Source organism: Grosmannia clavigera, assembly GCF_000143105.1.
Source record: "Grosmannia clavigera kw1407 unplaced genomic scaffold GCSC_124, whole genome shotgun sequence".
In the NCBI taxonomy this organism is placed as follows: domain Eukaryota; kingdom Fungi; phylum Ascomycota; class Sordariomycetes; order Ophiostomatales; family Ophiostomataceae; genus Leptographium; species Leptographium clavigerum.
In genome coordinates this window covers 194,439-218,746 of record NW_014040819.1, presented here as the reverse complement: position 1 = coordinate 218,746, position 24,308 = coordinate 194,439, and the positions used below count along the sequence as shown (strand labels likewise).

Here is a 24,308-nt window from a genome sequence, read left to right as displayed (position 1 = left end):
ACCAGAGTGGTGCAATCAGCGTCGATACGTGCCATAGCCACGGCCATACGACGAGTGGCTGTGTGGGTGGCAAGGGGTCGTGTACGTGGGCGGAGGCGATGGCGCCGGCGGCGGTGGAGGCTGGGAGTCCGAACGGCTCGAGCGGCGATGCTGCTGGAAGCCGCTGTCGACATGGCGGAAGCCGCTGTCAACATGGCTGTAGCCGCTCTCGACATCGTCACGGGGAGTGCCGGGGGGATTGTACTCACTTGGAGGACGGCTGACGCTGCGCCGACGACGGCCTTCGCTTTGTCGCTCGATATGCGGCCCACGACGATCTTCACTGCGACGACTCTCCTCGCGGGGCTCGCTGGGACGGCGCTCTCGTGGACGAGGTGCTGCCGGGCGGCTCTCAAAATCGACGGTGGCGTTGCGGCTGCTGTTGGGAGGATACCGGGCTGTCCATCGCGGCTCGGTCTCACTCACACACTCTCGGGGTCGGTGTTCCCGAGAACGGTATTCCTCCCGAGGACGCTCCTCTCGAGGACGATAACCCCGAGAACGATGCTCCTGAGGGCGATACTCTTCCCGAGGGTGATTCTCCCGAGGACGATATTCCTCCCGAGGACTTTTATCCTCCCGAGGACGATTTCCCCGAGGACGATTTCCCCGAGAACGATGCCCCTCCCAAGGATTATCGAGCGGTGGCGACGGGGCCGGCGGCGGGACCTCGTGATGAACACCGCCGCGGATGGGCATCTCAAATGTCTGTCCGCATTCATGTCTGCCTGCACGCCCACACTCGCGCGGGCGGTCGTTCTCGAGCACCCACTTACCGTTCTTGTCCTGGACATAGAGCTCCTCTTCGGTCTCGCTGCCATCATCATCATCGTCGTCGTCGTCGTCTGGCCCGGATGCCCGGACGATGTCGCGGGCCCGTATAATGTCGCGGCAGGGGTTTCCCTGGTTGCCAGACGGATCAAACGGATCAGACGGATCAGACAGACGGGGAGAGAGGGGACGGCTTTCACCGGCAACGTTCTCCTGAGACACAATCGTCTCTGCGTACCCGTGTGGGGGGCGCCAAGGGGTTGGGCGAGCCCGCGAGATCGGGCTACGCGGTAGGGGTGGCGGTGCGGACGAGCGAGAGGACGAGTGCGGACGGGGGATGTTTTCACGGGAACCGTTGAAGTTTCGAGGACCGTTACGGTTGCGAGAGCCGTTGTGGTTGTGAGGAGTCGGACGAGGGCCCGATCCTGGTCTGGGACCTGGGGCCGTGTTAGCGAAGCCGTTGAAGTTCGGAGGCATTGGCCTCGGCATTGGTCCGGGCATTGGCCTCGGCATATGGTCGGGAATTGGGCCAGCTGGGCCAGGCATCGGACCAGGCATCGGATGGAACGGGCCTGGGCGATTCAGCGGCCGACTTCGGGGCGGGCTTGCAGAAAAATACATACCCTCCGGTGCCGGATAATTGCCCGGCGCATAAAACCCGGCCGGCGGCTCCCCGTTCTCGTCAACCTGGACAGCCACGGGAATGACAGCATACCGCCGGCGGTTCTGCGGACAGCCTCGAAAGTGGCACAGAAACTGGTGCTGGTGGCTGTTCATGCATTCGCGGGGACAAGCACGACGGCACTTCTCGCAGTAAACCCACATGATGATGAGTCTGTTGAAAAATTGGCTTGAGAGTGTTTGGCGAGTAGAAAGAGCTGTGATTGCTGTTGTGGATGGTGAGAAGAAGAGGGCAGGCACTTTGGGACACGATGGCGGCTGCTGTTTTATACAGACCGTCCGTCTGTTGGGACAAAGATGTTGTTCGCTTTGTTCGTGGCCAGCCGGCTGTCTACAAAGGCTGGCTGCATTGTTCTTGAACATGGCCGCGTTCTGGACACAATCTCTGAACGACTTGAAAGGCCTTTCACGGACAAGTCGAAAGAGCGAGGCCCATTCATCACCACGACGTGCAGCAGACAGATATCGCAAAAACATCTAAATGACGCTAGAAAATATAAAGTGCATGCCTGGTCACTACAACGGCAGAGTGCCCAACACAGTGTTCAGCAGAGCTGCTCGATCGTCCACGAAAGAACTTTGCCCAGGTCTGCTTCTTCTCCTTCAGACGCACCTGCCTTTGTGGTCCATTGCGAATGAGAAACCACAGCCTCGAGGACCGCTCGTGCACAGTCACGTGACCATGTGGTATGGCAAATGGCTTATGAATGCGTTTTTCTGTCGGCCTCGGAGTCGGTGTCCTCGGCCTCGTCTGGTTCCAGCTCGCTTCCACAGTCCGAGAGTTCCGGTGGCCTGCTGGACGCCCGCTGGGGTCGGAGGCGCTGTCGCTTTTCCAATACGTCGCCGAGAGACGGCTTCGTCTCGGCCACCTCGCCATTTGCAGCGCCGCAGCCCATGCACCGCCACTTGCCCAGTTCAGCCAGGCTGCGCGTGCCCGGCGGCGCCTGTCCGTTGACCAGCCGGCAGCGGCCACAGACGAGCACGATACGGTTCTTGGCGGCCATCTCGTCCTCGCCCATCAGGAGGTCCAGCAGCCGGTCATACCAGTGCGGATGGGCGGCGGCGGCAACGGTCATGGTGGCAGGCGGCGCGAGAGCGGTGGTGGCAACCGACGTGGCCGTGCCCGGCCTGGTGTTGGCAGTAGCCGGCCTGGAAATGGCCGAGGCCGGACGGGACCCCAGCTGCTGCAGCAGCAGCATATGGTCTTCGGTATCGGGCCCAAAGGCGTTGGGCGCAAATTCAGCCGACACGTCCAGATCGGAACCAGAAGCTGCATCGGGAGCATCGGGACTCGGACGGATGGAGATGACTGGCGGCGGCGGCGGTGTGCCGCGGGCGATGTTGGCAGTTGCTGGGGGCTTTAAGCCGGTGCGGATCGACGAAGACGGGTGGGCATGGCTGTCGTCGACATGGGCCAGCCGCGGCCTGCCCTTGTTCTTGTGGTCGCCCTGCTTGGTCTCGACGCCGCCGTACTTCTCCAACAGCTCGAGGGTGGAGTCGTACTTGGTGGCAGCCTTGAGCTTCAGGATCGTCTTTTCGCGCTCGGCCTTGAAGTCCTTGAGTCGAGCAGTGAGCATATCGATGCGGAAGTTGAAGTAGGCGTCGAGGACCGTGCGGACGGTGTAAATGCTGTCGACAGAGATCCGGTTAGCAGCAGACAGAGCACAGGGGCAGTAGGGCAGCACACTCACGCGAGCGGACCTCCAGCGATGCCCGACCACTCCAGCGCGCCCAAGTTTCGATAGCCGACGACCAGGACGAGTACGATGGCGTACACCACGTAGGCAAACGAGAGGTACAGCGTCGCGAGCACACGGACCCGTCTCGCGGCTGACCGGGTGTGGTCGAGCTTGGCCTGGGTGTCGGAGATCTTGGCGGCCAGTCCTGCGAGCGCCTTCTCAAACGACGCCGGCGAGGCATCGACCCCCTGACGACTGGTCAGCGACCGTCAGGCACATGGGGGCAGCACGATGCCCGCAGGCTGGCGTGTGCACATCACGTACCTTCCATGGCCAGAAGAGGACCATCGGTGGCAGCGGGATAAGGACAAAACCGGGCTCTGTTCGGACTCGACCGTTGGCAGCAATAGAACAGCAGCAGCCCGAAAATTGGGAAACGATGCGACAGGGAGCGAAGCGAAGCGAAAAGGCGGGGGGCAATGAGAAAAAAAGGACGGGGGACAGAGAGAGACTAGAAGAAGAAGGAAAGGAGCGGATGGACACGGCGGATGACCTTGTCCAGGCGTTGGGCTGCTGTCGGCCACGTTATCGTGAAGAAATAGAGACATATGCTGCGAGTATCGTACAAGCTTATGGTGGCCGATGCAAGCTTGGCTGACTAAGCGCGGGCGCCGATCACAGCTACGTCAATTCGTGGGCAACGCGAATGCGAATACGACCTTGGCAGTGGGCTGCCAATTTCGCCTTTTTAGGCAATAAGGTATGGATGCATAACAGCGACAATGTTCGTCTCTCTCCGACTCTCGGTCGAGCCGTCTACACGGCGGTGTCTTCAAGTCTCGCAGGATCTCGCCAATAGAGTGCACGGGTGACCGGGAACTTGTTTCCAAAGAACTCGGCGAACGTGCGGCGGGATGTGGGCAATATGGAGTTTGGCGGTCTTGGTTTCTGGGCGCAAGAGAGTGCCATCGTCATCTTTGGCACCTTAGCGATCTATCACATAGCGCCTCTGGGCCTGAGCGACAGGCGCCACCACGCAGGGCAGCCAGCCGATCCAACGTTGAAGCAAATGAAGACCACCAGCACAGTTCAAGGAGAGCCGGCAGGCTCAAAAACGGACGAGGCTGGAGGAACTTGTCTGGGAGGTAGTCTGCGAGACTAAGCAGGCTGGCATCGCTGCCGAGATCCATGTCCGCTCCAGTCATCGACAGTGCCATGGACTGGACGAATTATCAAAGACAGAAGCCAAATGAGCGCAGGCCGGTTGTAAAAAAATATGTGGATGAAATTGACGTCCAGGAGCGATTAGTTGAAGCTTTTCAGTATAAGGAAGCAAATTTCGGATACACATTCGGTCTATCTGTGTCTCGCCTTCGTCTTGAGAGCTCTCTCTTTTAATACCATTTTGTTCTCCATTGACGCTGCTGTCTCGTTCTCGAGGCCCTTCTGCTTTTGCTCGACGATGTGAAGAATCGACGTCGGGCCTCGACACGGTACTTTCCCCATTCCTCTGTAGGATCTCCCTGTGCAGTCGGTTCTCTGACTAATCCTAAGATACATCTTTACGATCTTACACAGTAGACCCAAAAAGCACCATACAACACTGACTAAGCCACAGATAGTGGCGCCAAAAGCCTGTGCTCAAATGACGCCCTGAAACTTAGCGCCAAGCTGTCCAAAACAAGAACAACGACAGGTTTGAACAAGAGGAGCATTTCCCAGACAACGAGAGCCTGCGATAGACTGACAGGACGGGCGGAGCTGTATCAGGCGCCGAAGAAGAAGGAAGCAACAGAAGCTGTCAGTTACAAATTGGCGAGTGACCTAGAAGAGGTGCTATGTTTCAAGTGAGTTTTGAGATTCATTTCGGGTGCTCTCTTGCTTGCATCTCTTTTTGTGCTTCGAGCAGCTGCCAATGATGATGCTAACTAGTGTACAGAGAATCAGAGGCGCGATAGATCGGACGATTGCCGAAGAGCAGGCACGTCAGCAGAGGACAGGCGAGCACGCCGGATCATCGGGCGGATCGTCGCCGAGCAGAAGATCGTCGACATCGGTGTCACGAACAGGAAGCGTCAAGGGCGAGGGTACGGCAGCCGGACGACGGGCGCGATCAACGCGACCGAGCCAGGACAACGGCAACAAGGGCAGCGAGGGTACGGCGAACACGGACCCGTCTGTATTCGAGGCGGCCTTTGTGATCGACGACAGCGAGGAGCCGTCGCGGACGTCGACACCGATGCCGGCAGAAGCTGGGAACGGCAGCGAGGAGAAGGAGGGTGCGAGAGGGAGCGAGGAGAAAGAGACGAGAGACGAGGTATCGCTAGCCAGACAAGATGGCACCGACGGCAGAAACAAGGACGAGGCTGGCGAGACAGCCGACAGGACGGCAAAGACGATGACGACGCGGCCAGACAAAACGGAGCTGCCCCCAGAGATCCGGGCGCGGCTGCGCAAGCTGGAGAAGCTGGAGGCGACATATCCGGAGCTGCTGCGGTCGTACCGGGTGGCGCACGGGAGGGCGACGTCGATCGAACCGTTTGAGAGGGTGTTGCGCGAGAACACGCCATTGGGGTCGATCCGTGACCCAGAGGCGTTGGTGGAGTACCTCGGACAGCTGAGTCTCAAGAGCGACATGGTGCTAGAGGAGCTAAAGCGAGTGTCAGGCGAGCGCGACGGGCTGCGGAAGAAGCTGGACGAGGCGGAGGCCGAGGTGGCGGAGGCGAGGAAGCACGTCAAGAAGCCAGAGGACGGCAGCGAGGAGTTCTTCTCAGCCGACAGCGAGCTGCCACGGCTGCAGGCGGCCGAGCAGACGGAGCAGATCGGGAAGCTGCGCGATGAGGTTGCGGCGAAGACGACAGAGTCGGCAGTGAAGACACAGCAGATCGAGAAGCTTCAGCAGGATGCGACAGCAAAGACAGAGCAAATCGAGAGGCTCGAGAAGGAAGTAGAGCAGCTGCAGACAGACCTTTCGGCGGCGATTCAGACAAAGACGGAGGTGGCCGCACTCAACGCACAGTTGACGACGACAGCAGCCAAGAACGGAGAGTTGGAGGGCGAGGCTCAGGCACTGACTAAGCAGCTCGACAAGACAGTGGCGGCGACAAAGACTGAGAAGGAAAAGCTGGCGAAGGAGAAGAAGGAGCGGGACACTTTGATCGAGCAGCTGCTGAAGGCGGCAGCGGCACCACGGCCAGCAGTGGTACCTGCAGCTGCGGCGGCAGCACCGACGACAACGACACAGACACCGACAGGCACGAGCGGCGGAGCAAAAAAGAAGAACAAGAAGAAGAAGAAGAACAACGGTGGTGGTGGGGTGGCGGCAGCAGCAGCAACGGCAGCAGCAGCCGCAGCGATGGAACCGGCGCCGTCAGAAGCATCCGAATTGACGCTGGTAGGAGCTGCAGATGGCGAAGTGGAGGCCGAGAGCGAGGCAGCTCCCGATGCAGCAGCAATGGCAGAGCTGCAGGCAGAGTTGCAGGCGGAGGTGACCCGACTGCAGGCAGAGGCAGCCAGTAAAGACGCGCAGATCGAGCGACTAGGACGCCAGCGGAAAACAGAGGAGGACCTGCGGGAGGAGATTGAGACGCTGCAGGAGAATCTGTTGGCCATCGGGCAGGACCACGTGGAGGCCAAGGAGAGGATCAAGGAGCTGCAGGCGGCGGGGGCAGAGACGACACAGCTGCAAGAACGGGTGGCCTCGCTGGAGCAGGAGCGGGAGACGCTGACGCAAACGGTGACAACACTACAGAAGGAGAGAGAGGCGCTGACGAAGACGGTGGCCTCACTGGAGCAGGAGCGCGCTGGACTGCAGTCGGAGGTGGGCGCGGCACAGCAGCTGGCGGCAAGCCGGTTTAAGGACGCGACAGAGCTGCGGGAGGTGCTGCAGAAGGCACAGCCTGAGCTGAAGAGTCTGCGACAAGAGGCAGCACAGCTGAAGACGGTGCGGTCAGAGCTGGCAGCAAAGACGGCCGAGGCGACGGCGGCGGAGAAGCGGGAGAAGGAGGCCAAGCTGGAGGCGGCGCGGGCGACACGACTGGCGAGCGAGCGCGAGGCAGAGGCGAAGGGGCTGCGGGAGAAGCTGACGGGCGAGACGGGGCAGCGAGCACGGCTTGAGGATGAGAAGCGAACGATGGGACGCGATCTGCGGCGGGCAGAAGGCGAGAAGGCCGAGCAGCAGGTACGGGCCGAAAAGGCCGAGCAGCAGGCGACACGGCAGCAGGAAGAGGCAGGCCAGCAGCGACGGCGAACAGCACAACTGGAAGAAGAGGCGAGCCGGTTGCGACGCGAGGAGGCGGCACAGCGCGAAGAGGTGGTACGCAAGACGGCACAGTACGCGAACGCGCAGAAGCTGCTGGCAAGCATGCGAGACCAGACAGCCGAGGTGGGGGTGCAGCTGCGAGAGGCACAGGCAGCGACCGAGGCACTGGACGAGGAGCTGGCCGAGTGTCGGCGGCTGCTGGGCGAGCGGACGCGGGAAGCCGAGACGATGCGACGACTGCTGGCCGACGTGGACGGCCGGGCAGACGGAAAGGTGCGGGCGATGCAGGCACAGCTAGACGCGGCCGTGGCCGAACGCGAGCGGCTGGAAGATGAAGCAGGCGTGGCAGCACGACGTCGCAGCCGCGAGGCCGAGGAGCTGCGCACGCGGGCGCGCGAGCTGGAGCGGCGAGCTGAAGCGGCAGTGGCTGAGCGCGACGGGCTGCAGGCGCGGGCAGCGGAGCTGGCACAGCAATTATCGGCACAGGAGTCGGAAACAGCGGCTGCAGCCGAGCAGACGGCCGCACTGACAACGACGGTGGCCAGTCTGCGAGCAGCACTCGACGGGGCCGAGCAGGCGGTGCGGGATGCCGAGCGACAGCGGGCGGACCTGCGGCGGGTGCTGGACGAGCAGCGACAGCGGTTTGAAAAGGCGCGGGCGAGTGGTGGTGGAAGCGCAGGCAGAGGACGGCCGACGACGGCTGACACATCTTCGACAACACCCGTCCGCAAGTCGATCGACAGCAACAGCAGCCGGCCGTCCTCTTCGGCGGCCACGCCAGCGGCTCCCGATGCCGTCTACATCAAGACAATCATGCTGCAGTTCCTTGAGCAGAAGGACAACCGGCTGCGTGCACAGCTGGTGCCGGTGCTGGGCAAGCTGCTGCGCTTTGATCGGTACGTGTGTGTGTTGGATGTGTTGGATATATTGGATTTAGGAAATGCACGCTAACAGATTTAGTGCCGACGAGCAAAAGTGGCTGGCAGCCATCCAGCATCTGACGGCGAGGTAGTGGGTGAGTGCGCTGTGGCAGGGATGTGGAAGTCGAGCCGGTGAAGCTGTGAAGCTGTGAAGCTGTGAAGCCGGGAAGCCGGGAGCCCGGGAAGCCGTGAAGCCGTGACGCAGTTGCATAATGCGCTCGTTATCCTTCTCAGGAGAGGCAACTCGTGGTCAAGTCTGCTAATACTCCCGTCACATGACACTCACGTGATGGACAGCGTTTGTACAACAATGTATCCGAATATAATAGCATGGTGTCTAGTTCACGTGAGAAACGAAACTGCGTTCTTCCAAGTCAACCATTACGATATCATCCTAGTCAGCAATCGCTGAAATGCCAATGCTGTAAATCAGTCTGCCCACACACATGACGCCTCCTACACTGTCAGCCCGCCACAATCCGGAATCGTCACGCCTGTCTTCAGATTCCGGTTCACGTCCATCAGGCCCCAATGGTCCTCCCAGGCCTCGCCGTCTGTATCGTACGAGATCTTCCACGGCTCGTCAAACGCCTCAAACCAAAAGTACTGCGTCCCGTTGGCCAAGGCCTGGCACACCCAGTCCTCCATGAACCGATTGAGCTCGCCAATGCCGGCCACCGCCGCATCTGGACAGCTCGTCTCTGTCGATCCCGTGCCACAATCCTCGCCGCCCTGAGACGGCCAGCCGGTCTCGCTGATGATGTTGCGGCTCGTGTTCGTCTTGAAGGCCGCCCCCACGTCTGTCTCCCAAAAGTCGTATGTCCAGGCCGCCGCGTCCGTCGCGTTGACACCGCCGAAGAACGGGTGGATGTTGGCCATCACGTAGTCCGACGCCTCGGCCAGCGCAGCGTCCCATACCGTCCCCAGGTCTGACGTCGCCACCGGCAGCCCCTCGGCCCCGTGCGCCGACAGGTTGCTGCGCACCTCCGACAGCAGACTGCTCAGCTCCGTCGTGGTCATCTGCTTGCGGAACAGGATCTCGTTCGCCACGATGATGCCCACAAACGGCTCCGATCCGCTGGCATCCAGCACGTCCCACATCTGCTCCAGCTGCCGCGCGTTCGTCGTCGCGTTGCCATCCTGCCACACGCCCATCCAGATCTTGACTGTGTCCTGCATCTCCAGCCGGTTGATCGCCTCGATTGTCATTTCCGTCTGGTTGCAGTCCGTCCCGTACAGCCGGATCGTGTTCGTCAGCTGCGACAGCACCGCCACGTCGCGCGTCACGTTGTTCTGTGACGGCCGGTGTGTCAGGCAGTCGGGGTACTGCGTGTTGATAGGCGTGTAGTCGATGCCCGGAAACACCTTGTGCAGCTTCGTATTGTTGAGCAGCTTCTGGATCTCCGGGCTCTTAATCGACAGCTCGCTGCTAGAGCTGCTGGAGCTGCTGCTGCCACTGCTGCTGCCGTTGTTTTTGTTCTTGAGCACCACGCCAAACACGACGCCGCATACAATGCCCGCCACGATCGCCACTCCCAGCCCAATCGCTGCCGCCCAGCGCCACCGCTTCGAGCTGGTGCTCTGGCCTGCCAGCCACTCTGATTTTTCGGCGCTGCCGCCGTCGTCATATGCATGAGAGCCGACGGCAACAGCGGTAGTACCACTGCCACCACCGCCACCATTACCAATACCAATAACACCGCTGCCGCTGTCGCCTCGACCACCGTGCCCCTCAGTTTGCACTGCGCTGTAGTGCACTCCCGAGCTGAGGCGATTGCCCACAGCCGCCGCCACTGCTGCTCCTCCGGCTGCCACGGCACCGACTGCTGCCACTGCGGGCACGGCTTTGCTGCGACCGTCGCGCCGTCGGCTGTGGCCCACGCGATTCATCACCGACATACGGGTGCTTCTGCGTCGGCCGTACTCCAGCCCTTCGTCCCCATCGTCTTCGATCTCGCTCGGGTCGAGGACGCCCAGGTTCGGGTCATGTCCCGAATAGCCTTGGTACGGGTCATCTGCGTACACGTCTGTGGCGTAGCTAGGCGGGCGTCGTGACGGTGCTCCGGATCTGGACGTCGCACCTCCAGGGACCAGTGCTGCCGTGCCCAGTCCTTGCTGGCTTGACCCCGAGCTCCTGTTGGAGCTCTGCCCTGCTGCGGCAAACGATCGGGGTCGCAGGGGCGCTGGTCTCTGCTGGTACTGGAAGTCCGGATCGTCGTAGCGCTCCTCCCCATAGGCTGGGCTCTGCTGCTGTGGCTGCGAGATGCCCCGCATGGCCTGCAGTCCGCTATCGCGGGCGTTCTGCTCGGCCACCGTGTATGCGATGGCAGCCATGCCGCCGGCGGCAGAGTCGCCAAAGTTGTCAGCGCCCGGTGTGACAATAGACGGCGCCAGCTGACCGGTGGCAGACGCGGACGGGGGGTAGGAGTACTGCGGGTCCCGGGTCGAGCGGCGGTGCGGTGGAGGCCGTGGCGGGGACATGGGCGACACCTGGTACACCTGGTCGTCGCCTGCGTGCTGAATTGTCGTCGTAAGAGGCGGTGGAGCCGCAGTCATGGCAGCGCCGGCCGGAAGCCATGAGCGTTGTTGCCCGGAGTTTGCGTTATGGCCGCGGGCCGGTGGTGGTGGAGAAGGCGGATCGTAGTAAGATCCATTGGGGTCGTCGTCGTAAAATGAGCTCTGGCGGCGCTGTGGTGGTTGTCGTCGGTCAGCGGTATGCTGGGGAGAGCTGTAGATGATGTCGAGAGGCTGCTGTTCGTCCGTGTTGGACTCGAAAGAGTATCTGTGTAGCATTGTGAAAGATGTGGAGGGAAGAAGACCGGTTTCCGTGGCGGCTCACGTTTGTCGAAGACAGGTGACGGTGCAGAGGCAGATGGGCTGGATCGCAAGCTGCACTTCGTGTCAGGATGCTGCGAAACTTCATTTGGGGAGAAGGATGCTTACGAATAGTTGACGCCAAGAAAATGCGGCGGATTTGACAGGTCGACCGCTGGGAGGATTTGTACGACGCAGAGGAAAGGGGCTAGCGAAGAGGAAAAAGAAAAGAGGAATGTCGCAGATGCAGTGAGTGGGAGGAATGGTGGAACTAGGCTGAGCAGCGGGAATGCTGGGCCTTCTCGTATTGGACTTCTCGTGTTGGCTGGTCACTGAACCAGGGGGGACAAAGACCAGGAGACTGAGAAAGGAGCGAAAAAGTCGCGGAATGCAAAAGTAAAACAGCGAAGAGGCTCGAGCATTGGTTAGGAGTCGAGGCGAGAGCGAACAAAGAGACACATCTTGTTCAATTCTGTTGTGTTGCCCCAGGAAACGGATTGGCAGTCAGTCAGGGACCCCTGTCGTGCGGCTGGGCAGACTGGGCCGCCGCCGTTGCAGGTAGGACGGGAGGCAGTGCAGCCCAAAAAAAGAAGTCAGACAGGCAGATAAAGGCGGATAGCGCGAGAATGCGAGAGAGAAGTCAAGAAAGAAGATCGATGTGTATGATGTGAGAATGATGATACGAAATACGAAGGACTACGGCCAATTTCAGGCACGGCAAGCATGAGGGACTCGCGGGCTGTGGCAGGAACGCGGGCCAAGACAAGAAGGCGCGATGGCTTCGGGAGTGGGATAATAGTCAGTTTAGGCGCTAAAGTTGTGGGGTTGTTGGCTGAGCGACAAGAATAGATACGGGGAGTAAAAATAAAGTACGAGTATGTAGCAAAGCGAGCTGGATTTTCTGGCTAGCGTTTGGCGCTAGATGCGGGCGCAAAGCCCAAAATATGGCATAGTTTCATGAACCATTTTCGTCGTCAAATCTGCGGCGGCTTGTGCTTGAGATGGCGCTCGCAGCTAGTCAAGTGGCAGGACATGGGGGCGAGTGACAGGATGGACTTCCAGCGGGTCCAGTCGGGGTCGCCGGGCGTGAGCACGCCGACGGGCGGGATGGCCGGGGGAACAGCGTCGGCGACAGCGAGAGCCGGCAGCAGCCGCGAGGCGCTAATGGGGCGGACGAAACCGGCTGATGGCGAGTAGGGTGATAAGGGCGGGTCGCTGTGGACGAGGAAGCGGCTGTGAGCGGAGCTGATGTGGCTGGTGCCATAGCTGTCGGAGAACAGCGGCATGACGGGCTCGGCGGCGACGGGACGACCAGAGATAAAGTCGAAGCGGAAGCGAAGAACCGCATCGCGCAGATGGCGATAGAGGCCATGGACGAGGCGACCGGCCGACAGGACGTCAGGCGGCGCGCGCACCTGCTGGGCGAGGCGGTCTTCGAGACGGCGGAAGCGCACGAGCAGCGTGCCGGGCTGGCCGAGATGATGGGCGGCCTTGGCCTCGGCGACGAGCTCGAGGACGACACGACCGACAGCCGAGTCCGAGGCTTCGGGCGAAAACGCCGTTGACATGCGGCTGTTGACCTCGAGGTCCAGCAGGCCGCTATGGCGGAAGTGGAAGCCGCGCTGGCGGTACTTGGCCACGGCCTTGGTGACGGCCGGCGCCTGCGCCTCGGAAAAGGGCCACACAACCGCCTGGTTAGCTCGCGGGCCAGCGTGTAGTAGAAGTGGCCGGCACAGAAGCCGCCGATGAAGCACTGCACGTGGGATGCATAGTAGCCGTCCAGCACGTAGGTCAGCGGCGTCGTCGCCCGGAAATGCCGCAGACTGCTGCTGTACTGTGACGTCGAGGCCGAGGCGATGTTGTGGCACTGAAACAGCTGCACCTTGGCCCGTCGTCCCGTCCGACTCGTCATTATGCTGCAGTTGACCAGGTGTATCGCGTTTGGCTGGTTCGCGTTGGCCCCCGGCATCCCGTACATGGACCCGTACGAGTTCATGTCGTAGCCGCCGTACTCGCCGAGAAGGCCCAGGCTGCTGTTGCTGCTCTTGCGCTGCACCTTGTCGAACCGGAACCGCGTCTGGCCGCCCGTCGTTTCTGCCAGCGTCTGTTGCACCGTCACCCCCGCAAACTCGGCGTGAATCATCTCATTCACAAACGCGTGCAGTCCTCGCAGCATCCGCTCTGCCTCGGCCGGCAGCTCTTCCGTCTCTCCCAGCGTTCCGCACTGCCGCAGTCGCTCCACGATCTCGTCCATCGACCGCATCTGCTCGCTGTACGGCTGGTTCAGCAGCCGCTGCGCCGTGGTCGCCGACACCACTGCCGTCGTTCCCAGGCGCCGAGTGGGCAGCGCCATCAGCTCCGACAGTCGGTGGTCGCCCCAGTCCACTCCGCACGCTGCCAACGCCTCCATCATCCCCAATACGCTACCTTCCACGCACGGAACCAGAAAGTCCCAGTCCGATAGCTCCTCGCCCTCGTCCGACTTGCTCGCCTCCCCAGTCGATCCCGGCACAAAGTAATCCAGTGCCCGCGAGCCCGACAGCACGCAGCCGTGGTCTGCCATTGCCGCCAGCAGTGACGACGCCTGGCGGAACGTCTTTTGCAGGTAGCGCTCCGGGCTCAGCCGTGATACGCACGGCTTGCGCATCGCTCGGCACGTCGCCATCAGTGCCATCACCGAGCCCGCATCCATATACGACGCAATATGCTCCACTATCTCTACGCTGAGCTTGTCCATCGTCGCTGAGTCGCTGGCCGTTCGTCCGCGTCAAAACCAGTAAGACTTTTCGAACTAGACCACTTGACTCCACCCGTTTGACTAAGGCCTGCTCCGTTTAGCTAATATATACGGAAACTGTCACGTGCGTCAACGTGCTGCTGCCTAGCGCAAGGCTGAAGTCGACTTTGCTCCCGTTGCAGAAAAGCGGGCTGCCCCGCACCATATATATGCATATTATGCACTAAATCAAGAATGCCCCGCTACATTGCTTATACGGAATACGGAGTACTCATCGCCTTCTCCAGCCAGCGAGTTCTTATCCCGAAATCACATAATCTCGCTCGACTTTTTGCTGATGCATCCTACCAGAATCTGGTCGTGGCCGATGGATCTGTCTTTCCTGCTAGCACTGGCTGGAAGCGAATATTACACTTAGTACGCACTAAAAAATGGGGCGGCAAATGAGTAAGAATAAAGACGCCGACAGATTTCAGCAAGCAAATAAGAAAGCGAGCTGGCTACATAGATTAAGAAGAGACGGGATAATCTGGTGGGAAACTGGGGAATATACTAACCGAAGTGTTGGGCGCTGGGACCCCTTTACTCCACCCGTAAAATATAGTCAAATTTCGCTATCTTATTGGTCTCCCGCCTCTGGTGCCACAAACTGCATCTCACCTTGAAGGCTGCTCGTGCCGATGCTATGGCACAGACAGCCAGGCACAAAAAGGCTTACCAGATCAGGACACCCGATACACGTAGGATCTCATGGCTGCAGGGTGGAAATTTTCAGAGGCTAGATGAGTTCTGCCAAATGGCTCAGAACAAAGGGAGCGACAGCGGTTGCATCCCATAGATGTACATCTCTCTTTTTCTGAAGATGACTTGACGTTTAAACCGGCTTTTCCGTGCGGCAAGACGTTGTAGGCGAATCTAGGTGGTCTCCAAATCTCTTCAGGTACAGTGGAGGCGGCATGTTGTCCAGGGCACAGCCTCTGTTCATACCCCCAAAGCTGCTGCAGATGCTACTGTTCCTGCTGCCGTTGGCCGGCTGTGTCATGACTCCCACAGCGATACCTGACAGCATCTGCGCAGAAAGCTTTGTTTAGAGGGAGTACCGGAGTAGCCGCAAATTCATGATCTCCCCCATGAGCTCTCTCGGGTAGAAGATAACATAATGACGATCATCAAATTAGGACAGTTGAAAAGACATGAATTAGTCATATATAGCCTTGCCTACCACGATGGAAGATTTGTGATAATTACTTTTGAATACGGTGCAGGTGGCATTACCTAAAAAAAAGTCTATGTTCCCCTCGCTAGGAGGAATCAATGCCGCTGTGTTGGCGTCCGGTACAAAGTAGTCCCACATGGCAGACAGCCGCTCTCGCATATGTGCACGTAAAAAAGTCGGCTTGGTGGCATGATTTGACAATTTTCCATCGAGAACTTCGTTATACAGCACCGGCCAGTCCCTGAGTAACATGCTCCGAAACTCATTGTATATGTTCCTTTGTATAGTGTGGCAGCGGGAATTGTGGTATATCCGGGTTTCGCTCTCACGCCTAGCCGTTTCATACCTGCGGCACTTAGCAAGAAAGCAGAATTGGCCATAGAACACTCTCATCGTGCCTATGATGAGGTGATATTTCTCAGGATGAATCAGCCACTGAAACTATTACCTGTTGAATGTAGGGCAGCCCGTATTCAGCATCAGGATCAACTGTGTAGTTCCCAAGATAGACTTTTAAGGAAGGCCAAAGGATAATCCTTAGTAACGTCAGAAGTGTTAGCAGTAGCACTGCTTGGCTTTTCCTTCGAATCCATAGCAGTCCTTTTGTCCAGGACGGCCTAGGTGACATTTCGTCTGTGCCAGTCGCTGGCGATGTGATTTCTGGGATATAAATAGGCCGGTTCTCTTCCTTAAAGGCGATGATAATTTGGTCTTTACTTTCCATATAGGCTCCTTAGTGTGCTTCTAGCAAAAATGGGCGGTCCCTCTCACTACCATGCCTTTCATCTCTGTGTGTGCGTAGCCTACGACAACAGACGCGTCCAAAATCGAGTCCCCTTTTGTAGAGAGAGACAAACAGACTTATCAAGTTATACAACACCGGATCGTGAGCCTCCTTGTGCATAGTTGAATGGAAATCCCATGTCTGACCAATAGTCTTGGATCCAGGAAGCCGATACATACGGCAGAGCACCTCGTTTAGGTCCCGACAGACATCAAAACCTAACGATTATGTATCGCTGCTTCTTCCAATGATTTGCTGCGGATCTGCACTTGTGTCGTCGTTGGAGACATCTCTGCCGGCATCGGCATTATCAAGAACTTACATATAGTAGATGCTGTCGGTATCCTGCCAGACGTCCTGCAGAAATGAATTGGGATCCAAGCTCAGGTTATCATCCATCTCGAACAGACCCAAGTGGTATGTTTGGGAGCGAAAGCAGGTGTTGAAGATGTGGGTAATGCGGGACAGCAGGTCCAGTGCCGGTAATTTGGTCGTTGTATAATTCAGGAGGCAGGCTGGTGATTGTCACAGAAGTCATGCTGCCTGTGGCCGAAACGCCGGAGAAGTGAAGAGGGCTGTAAAAAAAAGGGGGAGGGGGAGAGAAGCGATGTGCCTTTTTTTCCGCTTGTTTGCCGTTACTCCTTCCCATACTGTAAAACATCTACTAATCCAGCGCTCGTTCGCTCTTTCTACTAATTTCCTTTTTGTTTATAAAGTATCATTCTGCTCTATATCTAGCAGGCATTTTCAATCATGCTGCTAGCTTATTTCATTTTCTCTTCTTCAGTTCATTGAATACTGTTGAAAATTTGTACGCATAATTCCCCCGTCACTCCCATCTCGCCGTTTCCTCCACATAAACAGCGTGCAATTGGCAGCGCTCCCTGTCTACCCCTTTGTCTGTCCATGTTTACTGCTCCGGATCAGGCATCAGCACAAGAAACAAAGTCCAGTTGCTGCTCGAAATGACAGCTCCTTTCTTTACGCATGAAGCCGCCTGGGACTGTCTAGGCGCATGGGTCGCATTGCAGCTGCGGCATATCTGTCAGTTTTTGCCGACAGCCCCTCCCAGCTTGACGACCCACGTGACCGCAACCAGATAAGGTCTCGGTTCCGGAGGCCATCTTTGCGAACAATAGTATTCTCACCCACGCTGTCCCTCTGCTCTGTAGATTTGCCCGCATGTCCGATGAATGAAGCAAACAGGTGAGAAAATCTCTGACAACGACGGTCACTTCCGGACACTGAAAAGGGATACTGAAAAGGACAGGTCCTTATCTGCGTGTTTGCGCTGCCGCAAACAAAAGCTTAAGTGCGGCGGGCCAGACCGCGTACCGTGTGATCGCTGTCGCGCAAACCGGGCAGAATGCGTTTTTGTGGCACCCCGAGCTGCTCATGCCAAGGCTGCGTCTCCGGTGGCTCAGGATGACAGCCGGCTGACGCGTCTCGAGCAGCGCTTGAGCTCAATGGAAGACCAGCTACGGGGTGAAATACGCGAGCTGCAAGAGGCTGTTGATAGGCTGTCAGCCAACCCAAAGGCAGACTCAGAGGCCAAACAGAAAGCAGCGGCAACCAGCGACGTCTCAACCGGCTCTGTAGAGGATACACTACTACTGCAACAGGACGTTGTCGCTCGGGGACTCGTGACTGAGTCTGAATGGAATGATTTGTACTCATTGTTCGTTCAAGCCTTCCTGCCCTCCCTGGTCATCCGAATTAACGATTGCAGCTATCAAACAAAGTGCAGGGAGGTCATCGCCCTCGTGGATGACCAGATTTATCCACCTGCATCCGTCATCCGGCGGCATCCGCTGCTGTCCACTACCATCTGCGTGATTGCAGGAAGGTCGCTGATCCCCGGGCGCTACCGCTCTTTCGTCGACGAGGGTGATGCTCTGATCTGCAAGACGTTCCAGGGCGTGGACATGGATCTGCTCGGCTTCTATGCCATCATGCTGCTCACCGCCTGGACCGGCCGGGCTCGGCTGTGGGGCTACGCTGCCTCGCTAGCTTATGACATGCAGCTGCACCTGTCCGCCCTACAGTTCCGGGACGAAGCAGCGGAGAGCACAGAATCGGTGGTGGAACGCGCTCGCGCCTGGTTCACGCTATGCGGCTTTGACTTGATGTGCGTGGGAGCGAGGCATGGCTGAGAGGCAAGGCGGGGCCTTTAGCTGACTGCCACGTCTCACAGAATCAACCTGAACCGCCCGTACGCCATCAACAAGATGCAGGAATATCTCCCGCATGCCAAGAAGCTGCTGGCTTCACCGTATTGCCGGCCTGTCGACCACCGGATTTGCGCATACATCGAAGGCTTTATAATCACAGGTTCGTGTCTCCCGGGACGGAAAGGAATGTCTAGGCGATGATCTGCTGACGTACCAGGCGATGCCAAGGCCCGCTTGCAGAGCGCCCATCTGCAGGCGACCCCATTGCCAGACTTTGTGTCGAAGCTGCTGACCTCCTATGATCAGCAAGTGAACGCCTGGTTTCACAGGATCAACAACACCATCGATCCGCTCTTCCAGACGTTCGAAGCGACCCAAGACCGGAACAGGTTCATGGTTCCCTACGCGCTGGTAAAACTGTGAGTTTAACCGTTCTTTTTTTGCATTTGTTAAAAGCGTGCTAACCACCGACCGTGTCTGAAGTTACGTCAACGGTCTGGCCCTTCACGGCGTTGAACTGATCAAGGGCGACGTGGATCCTGTGAGGCTGAGCTTCGTCAAGACAGCATTGGCAAGTGCTTGCCTGCTTCTCCAGACGCAGTGGGAGTCCCGCTCGTTTCGCCGCGCATTCCGCTACACGATCGTGGGTTGATTGCCCATTCAATATTACTTGCTGCTAGTTGCTCTGACACTTGCATTCTAGGACTACAACGGCATAACTACCTTCCACGCCAGCCGCTTCCTCCTCAAAGTCATGCACATCCTGCCTGACCAAATGGATGAGTCCAGCTACGTGGCTCTTAATCAGGCCTCAAAATTGTTTGAGCTTGCTGGTGCCATGGATGTTGCCGAAGAGCTTCGCCGGGAGACGGAGAAATTCACTACCGTGGTCTCACCCCTCGAGCCGTCTCCAGAGACGGCCGCCGACTCGCAACCGGACACTCTCTTTGACATCCCCAATCTGCCTGACAGAACGGTGAGTGAGGCTTTCCCCCTGCCGTTGACAGTAGGACGACTAACCTGTCCTTACCCTACAAACAAAGACTTGGGACACCGAGTTTCCTATGATTAACACATACACCCTGGAATAGAATCAAGCTAGCCAATGCTTCAGAGGGGCTGTTTTCACCCGTGTTGCTGCAGCCAGTCAAGAGTTTGGCGGTTCCGTGGGTCTTGTGACCTGTTTGAGGAGATGAAGGGTTCGTGGACAATCCTGCACGGCACTTATTGGCTAGATCTTGGGTACAACTACTCCGTACTTGGGATGGCCGTTATAGTGAAAGTGAGGCGAGTGTACGAGTACCATTTTCTAGCCGCATTTCGTACCGTAGCCTAACCGTGTCTGCCCAGGGTAATCGGATAGTGGCCTGCCTTACGAGTACCTGAAGGATTGCACACAAGTACCCTTATCCACAGGCAGAGATTACGGAGTAGTGACGGATATGTCCCGACGTACTCTGTACTCCGTACTGATCATCTTGCTCCTACATAGTATTTACGGAGTACATAGTAATGTATGCTTGCAGTAAGATGCCAGGGTGCTCGGCCTTAAAATCAGCCGCTTCGCATCGTATCCTACATACGGAGTAGTAATGTCCTGGTTCCGGGCTTGAAGGCGGAGTCCTCACTGGAGGCATTTTACTATGTAAGCCAATGACATTACGCCAGTTGTACTCCATACTCGTACTCCGTAAATAAGTGTGCATTACGCCCGGCAGGGCATCGCTTAGTATCCGATTGGTCTTAGACCCACTTATAGCGCGCGAATGAGTAACCGTAACTTTACCCAATTGTAGACCGCGTACGTCGTAGGATTTTTTACGGAGTACTCCGTCGGTTCAGGTGAGGCGAATTGTCGGTGAGAGTTGTTGATAGACTCAATCTGGGCCACCTTGATGTATGGCGAATCACTAGCCACCTTGGCCATTTATTGTCAATGCGGAGTATGGAGAGAAGCCTTGTTTTAGAGGCGGAGAGGTAACATGTTGCCAATCGAGAGTAAAATCGATTAGGTATGCAAGATACGAAGTACTCCGTATAAACCTTCGGAAGCTGTACGATATGACGGCAAGATGCTCTATAGGGCACGCGCGCCATTGTGTAGCATTCTTAGCGGGTGTCGCTAGCTCTAAACTGAAATTTGTCCGCTAGGTACTCCGTAATCAACCAGAAGGTGCATGCTGAATACACATGGGGGCTTTCTACCGATATCTTCCCGATATTATTCAATTGCAAGTGAAACTTAAAGAATCGAGCCTCCCAGAAATCTTGGCAAATGTATCAGTGTATTTTGGCCAGGGTGTGGGTACACACCTGTCGACAATACCTTGCGATAAGCACACCTTACGCCGTGGAATGTGGGGCGTAAAGTACGGCGTAGTGCCGGCCAAGCCACGCTTAAAGTATAGAATTTGCTAGGGCAAAATACTTGCGTATCCATAAGGCACGCATATTCTACAACCCCTGCAAGAGCCAGCAAAAGACCATGGCGCCGATCAACAATACCCCCACAGGCTCTGCAGAGTTCAGAGACGCCAGCATCGTGGCAGGTGCGCTATTTGCATACCTGGCACAGGAGCGGGAGGTGCCAGACGTGGTTCCGGCTGGGCTCGACGACGCGCTCGCTCGGGCACCCGATAATCCTGTCGAGAATGTTCTGCTCCAAAACGGCTTTCGTACTTGGCTGGCGTACCACATGGCGACGCAGACCGGGACCGGGAACATGGTCCGCGCCGCAGCATCCAGACTGTCGCTGTATGGCCTGGCAACGATGGCAAGCATGATCGAGGCGTGGGCCCGAGTGGACGAGTCCGTGGCCTTGTTTGCCAGCCGTCTGTTCCGTGTGTTGGACCATTGGGAATGGCGAGTTGGTAAGTCTGTTGGGTAGCATCGCATGAAATCACGGGGGACGTCTGGCATGTGGATGGAACTTTTGGGGATGCCAAAGTGTCTCGGGCAATACAAGTATAAGTCTGTATAAAAGTGGTACAGACTGTCTGCACAACCAACTGAATCACAGGCTAACCCATCTTGGCAGGGGTCTTGAAGTCTATCGGAGTCGACTTGCCTCCAGCAAGGTACGAGCACGAGTATGAGTACAGATACAAGCCCCGGCCTTCTCGAACACAGCCTCCAGCCAACCACAGCCAGCCTGCCACCTTATACTCTCACATATCTCCACACCCACCGCAGCAGCGTACCAGACAGAGTGGCAATGCGGAGAGCATCAGAGCCACGCAGTGCGAGGGCGAGCCGGGAACACGGCGGGGGTTTTCCTCCTTCCCGCTAAAGAAGAACCTCCCTAAGGTCTTCCCGCCTGCATTGCTCGATGACATCTGCAGCAAAGGAGACCGACGGGCAGCGCTGACGATCTCAAATACGATTCCGGACTATTGCGAAATGGCCATCGACATCGTACCAAAAGCAGTCCCGACTCTCGCCGCTCTGCTGTACGGTGCTAAAATCAATACCAGTGCCATGGCTGTGAGCGTCCCTGTGTCGGGGGCAGGTTCGTATATGGAGATCAAGAATTGCGGCACATTGAAGCTGTCCCCCATCGAGAGCATTAGGGCGCATCTGGGCTGTTTCATCAGCAAGAAGCTTGGTGAGGGCCGATTGCGGCTACTTGACATTGAGAACGGCAGCTTGGAGGCGACCGATCTGGTTTCCTTGGACATATCCGGTCGAGAGGACAGCCCGGGCCGCCTCAAGATCGTCTTGGGATTTGCACAGATGCTCGAGGTCCGGGCCAGGTTGTTTCCTGGCGATTGAGGAGGTTTTGGTTGTTTAATTTGGGCATCGTACTGTGTATTTCAGCGCTAGAGACGAGCTGTATTACAGGTCATTAGAAGCTAGTTTTTGCAGAAGCATTTCCGATCCACAACACAGTTTTAAAGCCGATAAGCTTGTATTAGTTTAAGGCACAGTACTCCGTACAAGTACGGAGTACCATAGCTAAGCACTAACAGTGCACCATGTAGCAGCAAGTCCCGTAGATCAAAACAGAACCATCATTCGGACGTTGCCTCCACAGCAGAAGAGTTCACTGCCATGCGGCACCGTGCACTGTCCGGTAGACCGTATGGGACTCCACTGAGTCGCTCCCAGCGGGAGAAAGAACGCCGTGTCGCACTTCCACAAAAACGTTCCATCCGTCAGTCTCTTGCCCTCTGGTACAATGATCGCGCGTAGGTAGACATTCTCATCCAACGTCTCGCTCGGGTCGGAAAAGGCGCCCTACGCAAAGTTAGCGGATTAATCCTTTCATTGGAGAGGCTCAACACGGAAAGAGAGAGGGCTTGCCAAAGCTACCTGTTTTGCAATAAAGGCCTTATGGCAGCGATACAAAACTGGGTTCATGTGTGCCATTTTGAGCATCTATCACTAGATGACGTTTCACACAGGACCAGACGTCAGAGACAGCAGATTATAATTATAAGCGAGATCTGAAATGTTTAAGGCTGCTGCCTCTTTTTCTGTCTCTCGCTTCTTGTAAGATGAAGAAGCTTAAATCTTGGGACGGTGGACATATATGTATTCACGGCACAGGGCGGCCAGGCAGACACTCAGGACAAGATAGCAGAATATCTTTGTTGAACAGTACTGCAAATCCGTGCGCAATCAATCCATCTTTACTCCCCTGTCGCGGCCAAATTCGAGACCTCGACAATTTGTACACGCCTTACATGGTGGCATCCCAACGTTGGTCCCACAATGGACGAGAAGGGCGTAGAGATTGACACCACAGCCACTTTCTTTCACTGCTTACTTTGCTGCCATACTACGTACAAACGATAGTGGCATGCCGGGCAACACCTTCGTGTGGACCCTAGAGGCCGTTATCTGACCAGAAAACAGGATCTGGGGGAGTGAGTGCACGCCGTTGTTGGGAATTTAGAACGGATCAGGAGGTAGACGGGCTCGTTTCTCGCTTAGCTTTCTTAAAACAAGTGTATTTTACATGTCCTGGGTGCGTCTGTGGATGAGGCTCTGCCGACCGAGGCGAAGAACCTGTTGAGGTTGCGTTTGTTCATACTCGTGACGCAACAAAACGGGGGCTTGATCTTGACACAGCAGCGCAATTGCGCGTGATGCTAATGAGCACCAAAACCAAGTACAATTAATTTTAACACTATCTAAAAACTGAAATATGACGGCTCCTGTTCGCCTTGCTTCCTACGTTGTAGTGGACTCACCGCTTCTTCCGTTGAATCTTGGAGACCACGAGCTCAATTGCTCTGGTAAGAAAGTGTGTTAACGCAAGACCAGTATGTGAAAACAACGAGCGTGAGAAAACATTGAACAGGGATTACGACCCACAGCTGACTCCTCCATTTTTTCTTAATTTCCGCCGTTGGGAGAGGAGGCAATATTCTTTGTATCTTACACGGAAAATCGGCTACTGTGCAACTGACGTTGAAAAAAAGCCAATTGCGGCGTCTATTCGAGTCTGGCACGTTACAGGTTTTCCACTACGTAGCGCAAGCATTTTTTAAAAGAAGAAGAACAGATAAAAGCAGTAAGAAAGAAGCACCCCCAAGAAACTGGTAACGAAGGCAGGGGTTATGGAGCGCTAAGCTAAATTGGAGTCCTAAGAGCACCGTACATATACATAAGTACTGAGTACAAGGCGCAATCAGAGACGTGTGGATCAGTCCTGTGTCGTTATCACCGCCTGCCATGAACAGGACGCCACCGCGTTGCTTTAATAAGTTCGTTGGCAAGGTGACGCGCGAGCAGTTGACATGGGTAGAAGTTAGAAGACGGGCTACTCGTGAAAGAAACAGCAGCAAGTTGCATGCACGCACTATATCGAAAATAAATCAGGGCTTCTGTATTCCCAGTTTCACGGCTGGTCTCCGAACAGAGATTGTACTCCGTATAGTAGTCGTTGTTGGGGGTTGCGAGATGTGTGCCAGCCTCACGTCATGTGACCCGATATTTATAGACTACCGCTAGTGTGCGCAGCCACCGATCAGCCACGGCAGATCTCTCGCGCATATGTGCTTTCGGATAATAGGATCTTGCATGTCCGGCAGGTTTTCCTTAACGGAAGAAGCAAATTCCCGTCTTAAAACCCCGTATTAAACACAGAGGGGCTTATGCGGCTACTCTCAGATTGAGGATGCCGACTCAGAAATATGCGTGATTTAAGTATCTTCTACTCTGGTCAACTTCCAGACCTGACTCGCCAAAAATCATCCTACAATTTGACCGAGGTTTTTCTCAGACGACA

The 24,308-nt window shown here is 56.7% G+C and overlaps 7 protein-coding genes across 7 annotated transcripts; 3 read left to right on the top strand and 4 right to left on the bottom strand.

Moving 5' to 3' along the window:
* Nucleotides 1-15: 15 nt before the first annotated feature.
* On the bottom strand, nucleotides 16-1,635 carry CMQ_1763 (uncharacterized protein; the record flags this gene model as incomplete). The annotated part of the gene is made up of 3 exons (XM_014319134.1): nucleotides 16-437; nucleotides 642-1,247; nucleotides 1,434-1,635. The coding sequence occupies 3 exons, from the start codon at nucleotides 1,633-1,635 to the stop codon at nucleotides 16-18; spliced, it is 1,230 nt and encodes a 409-aa protein (XP_014174609.1).
* A 557-nt stretch (nucleotides 1,636-2,192) lies between these two features.
* On the bottom strand, nucleotides 2,193-3,518 carry CMQ_1772 (uncharacterized protein; the record flags this gene model as incomplete). Its single annotated transcript, XM_014319143.1, has 3 exons — nucleotides 2,193-3,120; nucleotides 3,183-3,418; nucleotides 3,495-3,518. The coding sequence occupies 3 exons, from the start codon at nucleotides 3,516-3,518 to the stop codon at nucleotides 2,193-2,195; spliced, it is 1,188 nt and encodes a 395-aa protein (XP_014174618.1).
* Nucleotides 3,519-5,085: 1,567 nt separating this feature from the next.
* CMQ_1791 (viral a-type inclusion protein repeat protein) lies at nucleotides 5,086-8,443 on the top strand (the record flags this gene model as incomplete). The annotated part of the gene is made up of 2 exons (XM_014319162.1): nucleotides 5,086-8,327; nucleotides 8,392-8,443. The coding sequence occupies 2 exons, from the start codon at nucleotides 5,086-5,088 to the stop codon at nucleotides 8,441-8,443; spliced, it is 3,294 nt and encodes a 1,097-aa protein (XP_014174637.1).
* A 364-nt stretch (nucleotides 8,444-8,807) lies between these two features.
* Nucleotides 8,808-11,144, bottom strand: CMQ_1764 (O-glycosyl hydrolase; the record flags this gene model as incomplete). Its single annotated transcript, XM_014319135.1, has 1 exon — nucleotides 8,808-11,144. The coding sequence occupies one exon, from the start codon at nucleotides 11,142-11,144 to the stop codon at nucleotides 8,808-8,810; it is 2,337 nt and encodes a 778-aa protein (XP_014174610.1).
* Nucleotides 11,145-12,139: 995 nt separating this feature from the next.
* On the bottom strand, nucleotides 12,140-13,902 carry CMQ_1811 (uncharacterized protein; the record flags this gene model as incomplete). The annotated part of the gene is made up of 2 exons (XM_014319182.1): nucleotides 12,140-12,856; nucleotides 12,925-13,902. The coding sequence occupies 2 exons, from the start codon at nucleotides 13,900-13,902 to the stop codon at nucleotides 12,140-12,142; spliced, it is 1,695 nt and encodes a 564-aa protein (XP_014174657.1).
* A 3,466-nt stretch (nucleotides 13,903-17,368) lies between these two features.
* On the top strand, nucleotides 17,369-19,164 carry CMQ_1800 (uncharacterized protein; the record flags this gene model as incomplete). The annotated part of the gene is made up of 6 exons (XM_014319171.1): nucleotides 17,369-18,030; nucleotides 18,097-18,233; nucleotides 18,291-18,492; nucleotides 18,557-18,716; nucleotides 18,777-19,049; nucleotides 19,117-19,164. 6 exons carry the CDS (start codon nucleotides 17,369-17,371, stop codon nucleotides 19,162-19,164), a joined length of 1,482 nt encoding a protein of 493 aa, XP_014174646.1.
* Nucleotides 19,165-20,558: 1,394 nt separating this feature from the next.
* Nucleotides 20,559-21,844, top strand: CMQ_1776 (uncharacterized protein; the record flags this gene model as incomplete). Its single annotated transcript, XM_014319147.1, has 2 exons — nucleotides 20,559-20,943; nucleotides 21,111-21,844. 2 exons carry the CDS (start codon nucleotides 20,559-20,561, stop codon nucleotides 21,842-21,844), a joined length of 1,119 nt encoding a protein of 372 aa, XP_014174622.1.
* Nucleotides 21,845-24,308: the final 2,464 nt, after the last annotated feature.